The sequence below is a fragment of the Monoraphidium neglectum genome, assembly GCF_000611645.1.
Source record: "Monoraphidium neglectum strain SAG 48.87 unplaced genomic scaffold scaffold01249, whole genome shotgun sequence".
Lineage (NCBI taxonomy): Eukaryota > Viridiplantae > Chlorophyta > Chlorophyceae > Sphaeropleales > Selenastraceae > Monoraphidium > Monoraphidium neglectum.
This window is the reverse complement of record NW_014012379.1, coordinates 1-15,515: the sequence shown is the minus strand read 5'-3', so window position 1 is coordinate 15,515 and position 15,515 is coordinate 1. Positions and strand designations below refer to the sequence as shown.

The 15,515-nt window shown below is 63.6% G+C and overlaps 4 protein-coding genes across 4 annotated transcripts; 2 read left to right on the top strand and 2 right to left on the bottom strand.

Annotated features, from left to right (window-relative positions):
* Window positions 1-921: 921 nt before the first annotated feature.
* Window positions 922-3,025, bottom strand: MNEG_7182 (hypothetical protein; the record flags this gene model as incomplete). Its single annotated transcript, XM_014044348.1, has 6 exons — window positions 922-925; window positions 1,061-1,748; window positions 2,086-2,134; window positions 2,337-2,453; window positions 2,637-2,705; window positions 2,999-3,025. 6 exons carry the CDS (start codon window positions 3,023-3,025, stop codon window positions 922-924), a joined length of 954 nt encoding a protein of 317 aa, XP_013899802.1.
* Window positions 3,026-3,369: 344 nt separating this feature from the next.
* On the top strand, window positions 3,370-7,574 carry MNEG_7181 (diaminopimelate decarboxylase; the record flags this gene model as incomplete). Its single annotated transcript, XM_014044347.1, has 10 exons — window positions 3,370-3,531; window positions 3,794-3,925; window positions 4,283-4,426; window positions 4,803-4,895; window positions 5,254-5,400; window positions 5,652-5,690; window positions 6,194-6,262; window positions 6,508-6,583; window positions 6,827-7,078; window positions 7,315-7,574. The coding sequence occupies 10 exons, from the start codon at window positions 3,370-3,372 to the stop codon at window positions 7,572-7,574; spliced, it is 1,374 nt and encodes a 457-aa protein (XP_013899801.1).
* A 789-nt stretch (window positions 7,575-8,363) lies between these two features.
* On the bottom strand, window positions 8,364-8,928 carry MNEG_7180 (hypothetical protein; the record flags this gene model as incomplete). The annotated part of the gene is made up of 2 exons (XM_014044346.1): window positions 8,364-8,459; window positions 8,734-8,928. 2 exons carry the CDS (start codon window positions 8,926-8,928, stop codon window positions 8,364-8,366), a joined length of 291 nt encoding a protein of 96 aa, XP_013899800.1.
* A 1,383-nt stretch (window positions 8,929-10,311) lies between these two features.
* MNEG_7179 (putative SAM-dependentmethyltransferase) lies at window positions 10,312-13,878 on the top strand (the record flags this gene model as incomplete). Its single annotated transcript, XM_014044345.1, has 10 exons — window positions 10,312-10,367; window positions 10,530-10,672; window positions 10,887-11,012; window positions 11,259-11,302; window positions 11,533-11,669; window positions 11,957-12,113; window positions 12,443-12,682; window positions 12,989-13,092; window positions 13,429-13,504; window positions 13,741-13,878. The coding sequence occupies 10 exons, from the start codon at window positions 10,312-10,314 to the stop codon at window positions 13,876-13,878; spliced, it is 1,221 nt and encodes a 406-aa protein (XP_013899799.1).
* Window positions 13,879-15,515: the final 1,637 nt, after the last annotated feature.

Here is a 15,515-nt window from a genome sequence, read left to right as displayed (position 1 = left end):
CCCCCCACCACCCCCATCAGCCCCACCGCCAGCCTCATCTCCAGGTCAGCGTCCTCCCAGGCTCCGGCCATGTCCACCAGGTAGGCCAGGCCGGGGGGCAGCGACACACCCGGGGCGCACTGCTGCGGCTGCTGCTGCTCTTGCTGCCGCTGCTGCTGCTGATGCTGCTCTTGCTGCTGCTGCTGCTGATGCTGCTGCTCTTGCTGCTGCTGCTGATGCTGCTGCTGCTCTTGCACCTGCTGCTGCTGCTCCTGCTCCTGCTGCTGCTGCTCTTGCTGCTGCTGCTGCTGGTCCTGCTGCTGGTCTTGCTGCTGCATTTGCAGCTGACGTTGCTGCTGCTGCTGCTGCTGCTGCTGCTGCTGCTGCTGCTGCTGCTGCTGCTGCTGCGGCGGCGATACGCCCTGCTGCGGCCCCGGGGCGGCTGCGTCACCCAGCGTCCTCGACAGCAGCTGAGCGGCTGCGGTCGCTTCCGGCTGCTCCAGTGCCATCACAACCGCCTGCGGCCCCCCGCCGGCCTCCTGGCCAGCCGCCGCACCCTGCTCGTGAGATGCAGCCGCGGCCGCCTGCTGCAGCGGGAGGCCCGACAGCCGCAGGGCCACGGCTGCTGCAATGGATTGCAGCGCGAGCCCCGAGGTGGCACGCAGAAGCAGCAGCCGTGAGCCCACGCCCGCGGCCGGCGGCGGCTCTCGTCCCTGGCCAGCGGGCCGAGATGCCGCAGGCCGGTGCGCTGCAGCGGCTGCAACCGCTTCGGCAACTGACGACGGGAAGGGGTGGCGTGCCGCTACGGCGCGCAGCACCTCGGCGGCAGCGGCCGAGTCGCGCAACAGGGGGCTGCGCGGTACAAAGCGCGGAGCGGAAAGCGGGCAGAGCCAAATGTTGCGTAGGGCAAACCCCCGTAGCCAGGGCTTCTTGTTCATATAATCACCTTGAGATGCGGTTGACAGGCCTCACAGCTCACTAGGCTGCAAGCACCTGTTGTTGACAGGCGGCTGCCCCCCCCCTCCGCACCCACAGACTGCCCGCCGGCCCCCAGCATCCATGGGCGGCACGCGCGCCCCACCTGTACGGCACCAGCCCCAGCACAGCCTCCAGCAGGCTCTCATCGTCGGCCGTCAGCGCCTTGTGCACAGCAGCAAACGGCGCTGGCGCATTGTCGTTGCCGCTGCCGCTGCTGTCGTCATCGCACTCGCGCTCGCTGCCGCTGCTGCCTTCCCCGGCGTCCTCCCCTGCCGCAGCGCCGGTCACATCGTGGCCCCTGCTCATAGGCCGCCGCCTCCGTCTTCGCGAACGCTGCGGCCTAGGCTCCCTGCCGCCTTCCAGCTGCTGTTGTGCCGCCTGCGAGGGGTCCTGCACCACCGCCTCCTGCCGCTCGCGCTGCTGCTGCGCCCGCTGCTGGTCCTGCTGCTGCTGCTCCTGCTGCTGCTCCTGCTGCTGCTGCTGCTGCTGCTGCTGCTGCTGCTCCCGCTGCGCCCGCTGCTGTTGCTGCTGCTGCTCCTGCTGCAGCTGTTCCTCCTGCTCCTGCTCCCGCTGCTCCCACTGCAGCGGCTCCTCCTGCTCCTGCTGCTGCTGCTCGTCCTGGTCCCGCTGTTGATCGTTTTCGGAGGTGTCCTGCTGCGCCTGCTGCTCAGCCGCCGAGCCGCTGCACAGCCACGCAAACAGATCCACGGGCGACGCTCCCTGCGCCAACAGCCCTGCGGGCGGCTGCTCCACGCCCGCCTCTGCCGTGGACACGCCCATGGGTGCGCCACCTGTACGGCGCGCGTGGAGCCGCCGTCTCTGCGCAGTGGGGCCCAAGCTTGCTGACGCTGCAACAGCAGCGCTGGCCGCAACGCCTGCAGCAGCTACTGGAGGGTTGAGGGCAGGGCCTACGCCGGCGTCTGCAGCGGCAAAGTGGCGCTCGAACCGCCGCTTGTTGGCACGGGACCGCACCAGCAGGCCTGGGGTGGGAGCAAAGAGTGCGGGGGCCAGATTGTAAGGGTGTATAGGGTGTGTGTCGGTGAGTGCACACATGCCCGTGCATTCAGCATTTCGCAGCAGGAGGGACCCGCCAGCAGTAAAGCCCTGCCCCAGCGTCCAGCAGCCCACCCAGCGCATCGACGGTGTCGTCGTCCAGGCAGGTGCCCTGCTCCCTCAGCTGCACACGGGGGGGAGGGGGCGTATGGAGATAACTAAAGCGAGGCCACGCCGCCGCCGCTGGGTGTTGCATGCAATTTTCTCGAGAAGCTGCAATGCAGCACATCACTAGAGCCGCTCGGACCCACCAGCAGCCGCCTGCTTGGACGCGAGCGAGGCTGCCGCCGCGGCCGCCGCCCCAGCATCCCATCTCTCTGCCCCACCTCGTAAGGGAAGGTGTCCCAAAAGTCCGCCCACCCCAGCCCCGCGTCCTGCATGCGCAAAAACAAGCCTGACGGCTCGAAAACCGAGACGCTGGTCGCGCAGCCGTGCTTGTAGGCCTGGGCGGCGGGGGGTGAGGAGGCGGGGCAGAACGGGGGGTTTCCATGAAAGGATGACCTGGGACTCACGAGCGGGGCAAAATCCTTTGGGTAAACCGCCCGCAGGGCTGGGGAGTGGTGCGGCGCAAGACTCCTGGGCGTGACAGCCGCGTCGGCGTGCGCCGCCTGCAGCTGCCCCCTCACCATGTAGAGCCACAGCTCCAGCATCACATCATTATTGAACTGCGCCACGGCGCCTGGTCGCGACACGCCCTGCGCAATTGCATCATGAGTGACGCCACATGGGGCGGGACAACCCAGGGACGGGCATCAACACTGCGTTGCGTATTCTACACACTCTTTGTCGGCTGTCATACAGTCTCTATACAATCTTTTGACAACCAAGCAACATGCCAGCTGCACTCACGGCGCTGGCGTTGTGAAACGAGTCCTGCACGCGGCCATCGCATGCAAATCGCAACGCGTTCGGCGCGCTTGCTGCGCAGCACCCCGAAAATCGCCTTGGCTGCAGCCACCGGCTGGCGCTACACGGACGTCTTCCTCACCCTCATGTCTCTGATGAGCTTCCCCATGCCGCCGATTTTGCGCAGTGCTTGCAACACCTGGCCACGCAGCCTTTTGGCGCCAAGGTAGGCCTCTTGTATCGAGGAAAAGAGTGATGAGGCGCAGTGTTTGGATAATAGAGAGCACGAGCCCTGCTCACCGGTTCGATCCAAGATCACACACGATATACTGTATGGCAGCAGCCAAGCACTTGTTGTTACAGCGTATATCTGGAAGTACAACTGTCGTAAAGTTGCAATCCGCGACTCTCTTCTTCCTCCCAGTCGCGCGTCGTCCCGTGTTCTGTCAGTAACCAGCCCGAAAGGACAGCCCCCTCCCGCAGCTACGGTATACCCCATTGGATTGCGTTGACATGACGGCAACAGCTGGTCAGCCGTTGAAGCGGCTGCGTGGCCTCCAGGCAGCGGCGCACGAGAGGCGGTCGGCGGCATTGGCTGCGGCGATCCATGAAGGCCTCCTGCAAGAGGACGTGCTCGACTTTACGCCCACTGCCATACTTATGGACGTCGACCTGGTGCGTCCCCTCATGCAAGTCCTTGGCTCCAAGCCAAGGCGTGGGAACAGAAGCGAACGGAGTTGGCAGAAGACTGCTCGCGTGCGCAACAAGCTGCTGGGCAAACTTTGAATCCCCGCAGCGGCAGCTGGCGCGTTGATCGTGCTTCCGGGTCCACTACGCTGCACGCCGCGCGCCCGCTCCCCCTTCCTCCTGCTGCACCCCGCTGCCCCTCCAACTTTGAACCCTCTGCGTTCACACAAAACACCCCCCCATCTTGCAGATTGAGGCGACCATCGCCCACCTGCGCCATGGCGCGGGCTACCCCGAGGACACGCTCCACACGGTGGCGGTCAAGGCTAACCCCGTGGGCGGGGTGCTGCGCATCTTCTTGGAAGCAGGCATGGGCGCGGAGGTGCGGTGTGTGTTGGCGAGCGGGGTGTGCGTACGAGTATGCTTGCCCACCTATGAGTGTCTCCTGTACGCGTGCGCGATTAGAGCGTGCCTGCATCGACGAGCAGCACCGGGGAGCTGCCCGGTGTGGGTGGACCGGCGTGGCCGAGCATCTGCCGGAGGCCACCAAACAGAACAGCCCAGCCCAGCGCCTCAGCAGGTGCTGCGCGGCTCGAGCTCCTCGGCAATGACCAAGGGCGGTGGGCGTGAGCGCGTGCCGTATGCTTGTGTGCCCTCCCCTACAAAGGTTATGGCACGCAAGGTCGCACACGACCCCCCAACCCCCCACCCTCTGCACCCCTTCCGCCCCACTCTCCAGGTGGCCTCTCTGGGGGAGCTGGCCCAGGCCCTGCACGTGGGCTTCCCCCCCGACCGTATCGTGTTTGACTCCCCGGCCAAGACGGCCGCTGAGCTGGAGTTTGCCCTGGCGCGGGGCGTCCCCACCAACCTGGACAACTTCCAGGTGGGCGGCCGGGAAACGGATGCCAGCTCGGCCTCGCCTGGCGCGGCCTGACCTGGCCTAGGGCCGGCGGTGAGTATTTGCTCCCCCGGCACGCGCTGTGTCCGGCTTGCTTGAGTTCCCCGTGTGGGTGTGTGGCGCACGGAGCAGCGTTACTTGGCACCCGCCTGTACATGTCACACAAGCAGCCAGAGCGTTCATGCAGTCGTGGAAATACGACGTGCCGTCTGCCTCTGCCATACCCACACACAGACCCACCCACCCCCCCACACACACACCCAGACAGACACACACACACACACACCCCACACACATACACACACACACACACGACCTAGCCTAGTTGGCCCCCTTGCACCCCACCCTGTGCGACCCCCAGGAGCTGGCCAGGGCTGCGGCGCTGGTGGCCGCGCACCCAGAGTGGCTGGAGCGCCCTGGCGGACTGGCTGTGGGCCTGCGCATCAACCCGCAGGTGAGGAGAGCAGAACTTCAAACTCTGGGACCCCGGCCCCGCACGCCTGTGCTAGGGCGCGCAGCTTGTTGCAGGGGGCACACCCAGCAGGACGCTCGTTCTTTTGGGGGAAATTTAGGGCTTGATATCATGATAGGGGCTGCGCCGAGGCCGGCGGCTTGTGGTAAGACGACCCAGCTGCTAGTGGGCCGCTGACCCAGCCCCTGCCCGTGTACTGCCCCCCGCCGTGTGGAACGTGCTACTGCCCATCTGTTGCACACAAACACAGACACACGCACGCACGCACTCACACACGCGTGCACGCACACACACACACATACACACACACACAAACACACACACACACCGGACAAGCCAGGTGGGCTCCGGCTCTATCGCTGCGCTGTCAACAGGAGGCGCTGTCTCCAAGTTTGGCTTGCCCCTGTCAGAGTGTCGCGAGGAGCTGGTTGCCGCGTTTGTGGCGCACCCCTGGCTCAACATGCTGCACCTGCACGTTGGGTCACAGGTGGGGCGGCCCTGAGCTTGGGGCGCGTAGGCTGATGTTGATGCCTCCTTACGCTGCTGCCCTGGGCTCGGATCCACAAGAACCAGGGCCCAGCGCGCCCCATGGTGATAGGCCGATGGCTGCGGCTTGAGACGTGTGTTGGCGAGCAGCATCGCCCTCGTGTCCATGTGTGTGTGTGTGTGTGTGTGTGTGTGTATAGTGTGTTGATGCGCGAGACCCTCACATGCGCTGGGCACACGGCGTCGTCGCAGGGCCTGCCGACGTCCTTGATCGTGGAGGGCGCGGCGAAGGTGTGGGGCCTACTGGAGGACATCGACGCTGCCTGCGGCGGCAGGAGGGTCAGGGTGCTGGACATCGGCGGCGGCCTCAGGTTGCTGCCTGCATGATGCCTCGAGTCGCATGTGTGTGCTGGTGGACCCGCTTGTCTTCAAGGGGAGGAGAAGGAGTAGATTGGGGTTCGAGCGGGCAGCAGTAGCTCATGGCTTGTGCAGCAAGGGTAAGGGCGGCCGCAGTGACACATCTGACACCACACCCCAGCCCGCTATTACAACCGACAACAAGACAAGCTGGCAACCTGACAAGCTGGCATGCCGTCCTGCGCTTCTGGCCCCGCCCGCCCTCTTGCTAATCCAACCCCCCAGCCCCGACCCCACTCCCACCACCCAGCGTGGACTTCCAGACAGACGATTTCGGGCCCTACCCAGTGCCTCCAGCCGACACGGATGGCGCCGCAGAGGGTACAGCCGCGGTCAGCGCGGCACCGCCCTCCGTGTGGACCCGGTTTGACGAGCAGGTGGTGCTGCTGAGGCGACGCGTGCCGGCGCTCTTCGACCCCGACCGGGGTGTGCGGCTCATGACAGAGGTGGGAGCCTCGGGAGGGGCGTCAGCACCAGCTGTGAACTGGGTCATCAATGCAGGGACTGACAACCCCCGACCTACATGAGCACCACCATCGCGCACAAGTTGCCGCCACCGTCCCCAGCCCCCCCCCTCAAAAAGGCTGCGCTTAGAGCTCTTCATCTGGCGGGAAAGGCCCACACTGCACCAAACTCCTCTCCAACACCCCACTCCACCGCACCCCACCCCACCCGACCCCACCCCACCCAGAACGGCCGCTCCCTGCTGGCCAAGGCCGGCTGTGTCGTGAGCCGCGTGGAGTACACCAAGGCCTCAGGGGGCAGGCGTGAGCGGCACCGGATAGGGGGCCGCCCTTGGGCCCCTGGGGATCGTTTGCGGATGCGGCTTGTGCAGCTGGCATCGCTGCTGGGGCCGCAGCCACAACCCCAGCATTGCAGCACTGTTGATGAGCTATCGACCGGGTCTGCGTCTGATTTGCTCGTCACCAGGCAAACCTCTGCTACTCCCAGCACCGCACCCCACAGTGTCCAGCTTACATCCCGCGCATTTCTTGACGCCGCGCCACCAGGCATCGCCGTGTGCCACGCTGGCGCCGACCTGCTGATGCGCGCCTGCTACATGCCAGAGACGTGGGGCATGCGCGTGCGCGTGTGCGACAGCAGGGGGGCGCCCAAGGAGCCGCGCTCGAGCGCGGGAGCGGGCAGCGGCGAAGATGGCGGCGGCGGTGACGTCAGCGGCGGTGATGTAAGCGTTGGTGGACTCACCGGTGACGGAGTGGAGCTTGAGATCCAGGACATCGCGGGGCCACTATGCTTCCAGGGTGGGCGCTGGGGTGCTGGGGCGGCAGCGCTCAGGGAGCTTGGGCCCAGGGCTGCGTGGAGACGTGCACGTAGCGTCGCATGTGTGGTGTGTGGGGGGGCAGGGACGGGCAATGGCCTGCACGCGAGCGTTATTTGATGAGGGGGGCGCATGTGGAAACTGCACCCAGCAAGCCGCAAAAATACTGCAAAACCTCCCATGCCCCCCTCCTTTGCCGCCTGGAATTTTCGACCCTAGGCGACCGCCTCGCAACAGCGGCGCTGCTGCCGCGCTGCGAGGTGGGGGACTGGGTCATGGTGCTGGATGCGGGTGCCTACACACTCAGCATGGCGTCACGCTACAACAGCCGCAGCTCCCCTGCAGTGTACGGCTTCAGCGGGGGCCCCAGCAGCGGTGCCGCCAGCTCAGGCGATGCGGGGGTGTGGGCCGTGAAGTTGCGGAAGCTGAGGGGGCGGGAGACGCTGCAGCAGGTGCTCGATTACTGGAACATTGAGTAATGCTGACACGCGCTCAGCCATCGTGGTCTCACTGGCTTGTTGTTTTGCAAGCAAAAGTACGCGTGCTTTCTCTTTTCGTGCGTCCTACAGTGTATATATCAATTCGTTACTCAACCATACGCACGTGGTGTTGAGGCTGCTGATGAGGACAGCCGAAGCCGCACTGCCGGTGCGGTCTTGCTGGCATCTCCTCCCCTCCTGCAACCGCAAAATCGTCCTTCACAGCATTCGTTCGGGGCGCGAGCAGGGCATGTGCCCCCAGTTGCGCCTGCCAACCGCTTGCCCCCAGCCTCATAGAGTTTGCAGACTGCTGGTCACATCAGAATGCTATTCTTTGCTGTCATCACTGTGCTCTGATGGTGCAGTAACATCCATAGGCGAGGATTGGGGCCATGATGGCGGGGGTCCGTCCCAGCTGGGAGGAAAACCAAGGTCGCCTGGCGCCTCACTGACCTGGGCTACCCCTACTCATCGCATTCGCTTTAATAGGTGATTACAATCACATGGCAACACCATAACTGTTGTGTGGCAGCTGAACACAGCCAGGCTGCTCCTGCCACCTTGTATATCGACAAAAGGGGGAATGTTTCAGGCACTCCGCCCAACACAAGTGATATGATACACACCACCAGGCAGGCGGCATCAAAGGGGGCGCTCACAAAAGTGGCAGCCATCGCTGCCACCTCAGGACCACCTGAGAAGCCATAAACGGGTGGTTCGAGGCCGCTGTTGCGCGTGCACAGCTGACCAACACACATGTGGAGACAATGGGGCCCCTTCCACCCTCGGTTACCCCAGCAATGAGTAACCGCTGTCCTCTGCGCCTCTAGACAGCCACAGCAGCAGGCCGCTGGCTGACAGCACCGTGGCAGATATAGTGGCGCTCTGCAGGGGAGGAGGGGCGAGATGGGGCAGGGTGGTTGGGTAGGCGTATAGCAAGGGGGCACATCCGAAGAGAGTCCACGCGTCACCGGAGGCGGCGGGAGAGACGCCAGTGTCAGGCGCCGCGCGTGCAGAGATTGCAGTGGCAAGCCTTGCCCGAGCCAGTGAGTTGTCGCCCCGCCCCATTGCATGACATCCCCGGTTGCGCCCAAGCAGAAGCGTCCGACATGTGCCCGAATGTTGATCCGCCCCAAGCCCACGCCACCCCCACGCTCACCGCCGCCGCCCACAGGTCCTCGCCCTTTTGCTTGTCCAGCAGCAGCAGCGTGGTCCCAAGGAAGATGCTGCCGAAAGCTATCACGTAGGCCAGGAACAGCGTGCACTTGGCGCGACAGGCGTCCCCCTCGTCAATGTACAGGGAGGAGCCGTCGTCCTGGCCGGCGACCGCGCCCAGCAGGATCACCCCCAGCATTGCCAGGACAAGGGGGGTGCAGTAGTACCAGGCAAAGGGTGCTGACCTGGACGCTGACTGGACCAGGGCGTCGAGGAAGACCCACCTGTGGGGCGGTTGGGTGGGTGGGTTGATGTTGGGGTGGGGGGTGACGAGGTGGTCCATCCTTGGGGGCCGTGGTGTGTGTGAGGCAGTGAGCGTGCGAGACTCTGTGTTGAGGGGAAGGGGTGCAGAGGGTGGATGGGAGGACCACGGCTGCGGCTTCCAGGGTCTGCTGACATGGGGTTGGGGAAGAGGCGTCGGCAGGCGGCCGCAGCAGAGCTCAGGGCATGCGGGGTTTCGCAGCCACACCGCTGCACAGGCGGCAGTGCAGGACCCCTCCTGAGGCTCAAAACGAGCCCCAACACCAAACAAGGGCATGGAGCAGTTAGCAGCCCTGCATGACTGCTCGGGACAGATGGCTTTCACAGACGAGGCAAGTGCCCCTGTTTTGAATCATTAAATTATCACAACAACAAGCGCTCAAAGAGGCAAGGCACTGTGACGGATGACCCGATGTGACTCGCTGCAGCTCTCATGCCGTCCTCAAGCACTGCAGTTGTCAGGCGGGTCGGCATGGCTGGAGTCGCGCTCTCACCATCCTGCACCGCACAGAGCGCCTGCAGCCACGACGCCATAGGGCTTCACCGGCTCCCAGATGTGATCCATGGGCGCCGCTGCGAGGCTCTGCTGCTCACGCTAGCGGGGGCCAGGGGCGTGTGGCGCCGCAATATGGGGCGCGCACAGGAGCCGAACCCCACGCGCTGCTGCTAGACGTACGCTGTGTGACTATCTTGTCCCTCACAAACTCAGGCGAGTGTGGGCGTGTTGGCTGTTGTCCTTTCGATCAAAATGCAAAAATGATCTTGGCTTGCTATCAGGCCGCGCACGTTCAGGCTTACGATTGTACAAACATGCTGCATGCACTGAAATCCTGAAACCCACAAGATAGCCTTTCCCAGTCTCACTTGTCATCGGCACCTGCTGCATGCTGTGCGTGTGCATCGACTGGAACAGCCTGTAGGCATCTAGACAATACCTTGAAAGCCACTTCAGGTTTTATTACAGCAATCCCGCTCGGGCCACCACCCTCGCTCGCGCCAGCCTTCCCGCCCCACCGCCGCCGCCTCCGCTGCCGCCGACCATCATTGCTGGGCCAGGGCGAGCGACCTACAGCACCCCACCCAGCATGCAGGCATACAACTTATAACAGCTTGGTGCATCAGGGACGCGGGCCTGCATCGGTCAAAAGGCAGGACAGGTGCTGTGGGCAGGCGGCGGCGCAGTATCGAGCGTCGTATGTGTGTGGGATCCAGCTCAAGACGCCGTTCCACATTGACTGACTGACCAGTGCTGACCTATATCATGGGCCTGCTGTCAGCTGAGATCGGCGCCAAGCCGGTGCACCTGACGCTGACACGGTGAGCGCAGACCGCCAGAACACATACCTGTGCCCGGGGTGTGCACCTGCCTGTTGCAAATGCGGCCCGCGTTGCCTTGCCTTGAAGCTTGGAGCGGGCCACCCACACGATACCCCGCTACCATCAAAACCCCGCTGTTGCCGCCGCTTGTGCCACCCCCAGGGACCGCGTGCGCGCGCTCAAGGCTGGGTCGCCCTGGCTCTACGCAGACTCCTTGCGCGAGCTGCCCCCCGCGAGGCCGGGGTCCATGGCTCTCATCAAGACCAAGGACGGTGACATCATCGCCAAGGGCTTCTACGACCCTGGTGTGTTGGTTTCAGAGGGTTGCGAAGTTCCATGCTGTGGCGCGTTCGCTGCATCATATTTAGATATGCAGCTGTGCTTGCTGCAGCCAGCCTGCTCGGCCCTTTTGCCCTGCTGGGGACTCTTTCAAGCGGCGGCTCGCTTTCCCCCTCTTGCCAACACCCCGCCTTCCCTCTTTCCTTCCCCCAACTCACCGTAACCCCTTCCTCCCCCCAGGGTCCCAGCTGGCGTTCAGGGCGGTGGCTGTCAGGGAGCGGCGCCTGGACGACGCGCTGGTGGCGGCGCGGCTGGAGCGCGCGGTGGCGATGAGGCAGCGGCTGTTCGAGGGCGCAGACACCGACGGTGGGCGCGTGCACGCTGGCCTGTGGGCCCCGCCGCGATCAGGCTCTCACAGGCTTGGCATGCTTTGAGGCACAAAGCAGGGTGTGGTGTATTCACGTATTTGTCCTGGAGGCCAAGCTGGCGCCCACGCGTGCGGTTGGCTTGCACAGCAGGCGCATTCCATGCCGTGTAGGTCCGTTTGTGCGGCTTTATGGTGCCCGCTGCCTTGAGTGTTCCCCTCGCGTGCGCCGTTGACTCCTGCTGCAGGGTACCGCCTGGTCAACGGGGAGGGGGACGGGCTGCCAGGCCTGGTGGGTGCCGCGGCGCTCTTTGCTGTGTTGGCAGTGCAAGCGGGAACACTGCCTTGCCGGTCACGGGAAGCACTTGGCGTTGGGAAGCCATGAGCCCCCTGCCTGTCCCATCACAACCCCAAAGGCCGTGAAGAAGTGAAAGGAATCATCCCCAAAGACCCTTGTTCAAGGCATACCAGCAACATATACACAACACACACCCCTTCACATGCATATCTATGAACCCCTAGGTGTGTGACGTGTACGCGTCTACCGCTGTGGTCAAGCTGGACGGCGCGGGCCCGGCCGGGTTCTACAACGCCAAGGGCATCGCGCAGTGGCTGGTGCAGCGGCTGCCCCGGCTCAACTGTGTCTGGCTTAAACACAGGTGCGCCACGCATGGTCGGGCGCGCAAACGTCGAAAGCAACGGTGCAAAGCAACCGGATGGTTCGGGTGACAGGGCAGGCGCATCGGCGGCATGCGGAGCACCGCAGGCGGCGCTGCCCGCCTGAATCCAGGCCTGGAGGGGCAGCTTGAGACTCTCGGCCATTGGGTGGTGCCACCTGTTTTTCCAAGGCGCCTTGCGTGCGGGCTCAATCCCGGCCTGCCTCCTGTGATCACACGACCCCGCTCGCGCGCTCCCTCGCCCCTGCACCCATGTTCCACGCCCCAAGGGCCGGCGAGGACAGCCGCGGCGCTCTGCTGCTGGGGGAGCGCCCAGCGCGGCCGGTGGTGTTTGTTGAGAACGGGGTGCGCTTCGAGTCCGACGTCGTGATGGGCCAGAAGACGGGCTTCTTCCTGGACCAACGGGACAACCGCAAGCGGATGCAGGTGGGCGGATGCAGGAGAGGGGGGCTGCCGGGGCATCTGCCAATCTGGCCGTGGAAGACCACCATCAGCAATGGAGTCATGCGGATGATCCAACTGGCAGCCCTTCAAGCCTCTTCTCGCATCTGCCCATCACCGTGGTCCCGGCCGTGATATGCACCACCATTGTCTGATGAGTGATGACTCTAAAGTCCTTTGAGCGGCCTGCGCCTGGCAGATGCCATACGGCACTGATGACGACAGGATCACCCCCTCAACCCCCACCTCCCACGTGGCCTGCGCCCAACGCTCCCACCCACTCAAACCCCCAACCACCCCCCATCCACCCCCAGCCCTTTGCCCGCGGCCGCCGCGTCCTCAACCTCTTCGCCTACACCGGGGGCTTCTCAGCCTACGCTGGCGCTGCGGGCGCAGCCCACGTCACCTCGGTCGACCTGGCGGCGCCCGCCTGCGCGTCCGCGGAGGTCAACTGGGGCCTCAACGGGCTGGACGCGGGGCGCCACGCGGCGGTGGCGGCGGACTGCTTTGCGTTCCTGGAGGACGCGGCGGCGGCAAAAGAGGCGTGGGACGTGGTGGGTGCAGCGAGGTTTGGGGGCAGGGAGTGGCCGATGGAGGGCTCCACCAGCGCGCTTTACTGGGGAAGGCAGCCGCACCCTGGACGACAGCCCTTGTGATAGGCAACAATACTGCGTTCCAAGCTCCACCGTGTGTCGCCGCCTCGCCTGCTCCCTCGTCTATCTTGCAGCCGCCTTCTCACCAGTCCACCTCGTCAGGTACCTACCTGCACACTGCACACTGCACACTGCACACCCCGCTGCACCTCCGCCCAGCCCTACCCCCCCCTCCCCCTCAAAAAACATTTCTCACGAACGCCCCAGGTGATCGTGGACCCGCCATCATTTGCCCCCAGCAAGCAGAGCGTCACCAAAGCCACAGCCAGCTACGAGCGGCTGTTTGCGGCGGCAGTGAAGATCACGGCGAGGTGGGTGGGGTGGGCGGGGTGCGCCAAGCGCCACACCAGCAGCAAGGGGTGCTTTGTTGATCGACAGCCATTGGGCGCCATCGTGCAAGATGAACTTTGGGCTGCTCTGCTGTTTGCTGGGTCGCGCGCATACTGGCAGCGCTGCAGCAGTTTCCTCTGCTAAGATTATCAAGGATAAGTGGACCCCTGAAAGGCACCAGGGCGGCAAGTGGGGCTATCGATGTCTCAACCATTCGCAACCAGCCCTGTGCGGTGCATCTCCTCGTCTTAGCTGCCGCCCTCCTACTTCTGTCCATGAATCCGCTCCCTTTACATCCTCCCCTACCAACCTGCCAGTGGCGGCATCCTGGCGCTGTCGTCCTGCTCGAGCCACATCGACTTCCCCCTGTTCCACCAGGCGCGCCCGGGCACTGTGCTCAGGATGCGTTGCGCGCTGTGCTCCTGATGAAAGAGCGTGTCGGCCTCTGGCGCCCCTTATGCCCCGCCGTGCTCTGTGTGTAGGGTGCCAAGTGCAACGAAAGCAGTGCAGCTCCCTCAAGCCGGGCTGCACGGCCTCAGGCAGCCGCGATGATCTGCCGGCTGAACCGCACCACCCAAACCTCGCCGTACGCCCAACACCTGCGGACTGCATGGCGCGCGCCCCCGCAGATCTGCGACTCGGCCGTGGGCCGCGCGCGGCGCTCCGCCGCGGTGCTGGGCGTGTATGGTCAGCCGGAGGACCACCCCTTCCCCGCTGCCTGCCAGGAGCTGCGGTACCTCAAGTTCGTCACCCACGCCCTGGACTGAACACGGGGCTTCAGGGTTCAGGGCTCAGGGCCTCTCTGGAATGACGTGCGTGTGTCAATTGGGCTTGTCGACTCGTGCGCTCACGTCATGCACACAGGCTGTCTCCGCTTGCCTTCTGTGCCGGCTGCGCGCGGCTGTCTGGGGTGTCCCGGAGCCGATCATGGCTGCGAGTCATGTTGCAATGGCATCTTGCAGCAGCACCTGCAGCACGCTCTTGCCAGCTTGATGAGCGAGGCTGGCGTTTTTTGGTTGGCCTGGGTGTGAAAGTGACCGCCTCCTGGCGCATCAGACTTGTTTCACAACCATTGCTGCCATTCGGTGGCCACAACCCGTGGGCAGCAGGCAAGAAGGGCTTCCATACCAGCAGGCTGCCCGCTATCACACCGGTGTCGCTATTGCAGCCACTGTTGCGCTGGCGACCACAACATCCAAATGAATTTCAACTATTATGTTTCGTCGCCAGTTCTGCTGCAGCAGATCCCCATTGCGGCAAAAGCGTTGTCAAAGCCACCCGAGGCGCACAAAGCATTTCTGCTGAACCAACGCCGGGTACTTTGCCCACCCACCACGCACTACGTATGGTAACATGTCTGCCACTGTGGCACGCTTTGCTTCTTGACATTTGTTGCCAGCAGTTCAGCAGTCACCTTAATCCACTGTTGTGCCTGCTGGCAGAACGAGCCAACTGGCCATTTGATCCCCCTCAGCCTTGTGCAGGTTGCGAAGCAATGCAGCACATAAAAGTGACTGTCCTGCGCTTCCAGCTGTGGCGGTGAGTCAACCCATGCATCGCACACACTTCCAAGAGATGTGGTAGCGTCCCCAGCAGAGTTGAGCAGCGACCACTGTAACACATTAGACGACACTGCGTGCTTTGGAAGAGTCTCTGACACGGTATCTGTCCAGGGCCTTGATCGTCCAGTGTACTTCGCTTCGCTTCGTCCAGCTAGACTCCGAGTGTAGGCAGGAGGAGTCCTCCTGCCACTGCGATCAACCAGCCTGAAACCAGTAAGGCATCGCTAAAAAATAGCGCGCTAGCTGGTGACGGCGGCGCCACACACCAACAAGCAACTGTATGCGCGTGGAAAAACACACACAGCATCGGAGACGACGAGATAAAACAATGAAAGCAAACAGCACATATGTCTAGCCTGGGTCCCAGGGCTGGGGTTGGGTGGTGCGCTTTTGCTTTGCTTTGCTGTACTTTGCCCTTCTTTGCTTGGCTGCGCTTTTTTTGCTTCGATCTGCTTCGCTTAGCTTTGCTTTTTTGCAATCGTCTAGGCCAGCTACAGTCCTCCCGCCCCTACGACCAGCGGGGGTGGTGCGCGCCTTTGCTTTGCTTTGCCTATTGTCTAGGCCAGCTAGACTCCTCTTGTCGGTCACTGTGACCAATCGGTTTTACAAAAATGCGCTTTGCTTTGCTTTGCTTTGCATTGTTACATTCTTCTAGGCCGGCTAGACTCCTCCCGCCACTGAGACCAACCAGTGTGACCAACAACACGGGCTAACTTCAGACTAGCCCCCCAGTGTGGAAGGCACCCAACATACTGTGAATCAAACCGAAATCACGCTGCAGAAATACAAACAGAGCGGTTTTGAGAGAGTGCGCGTCTGATTTGTTTGATTTGATTTGTTAC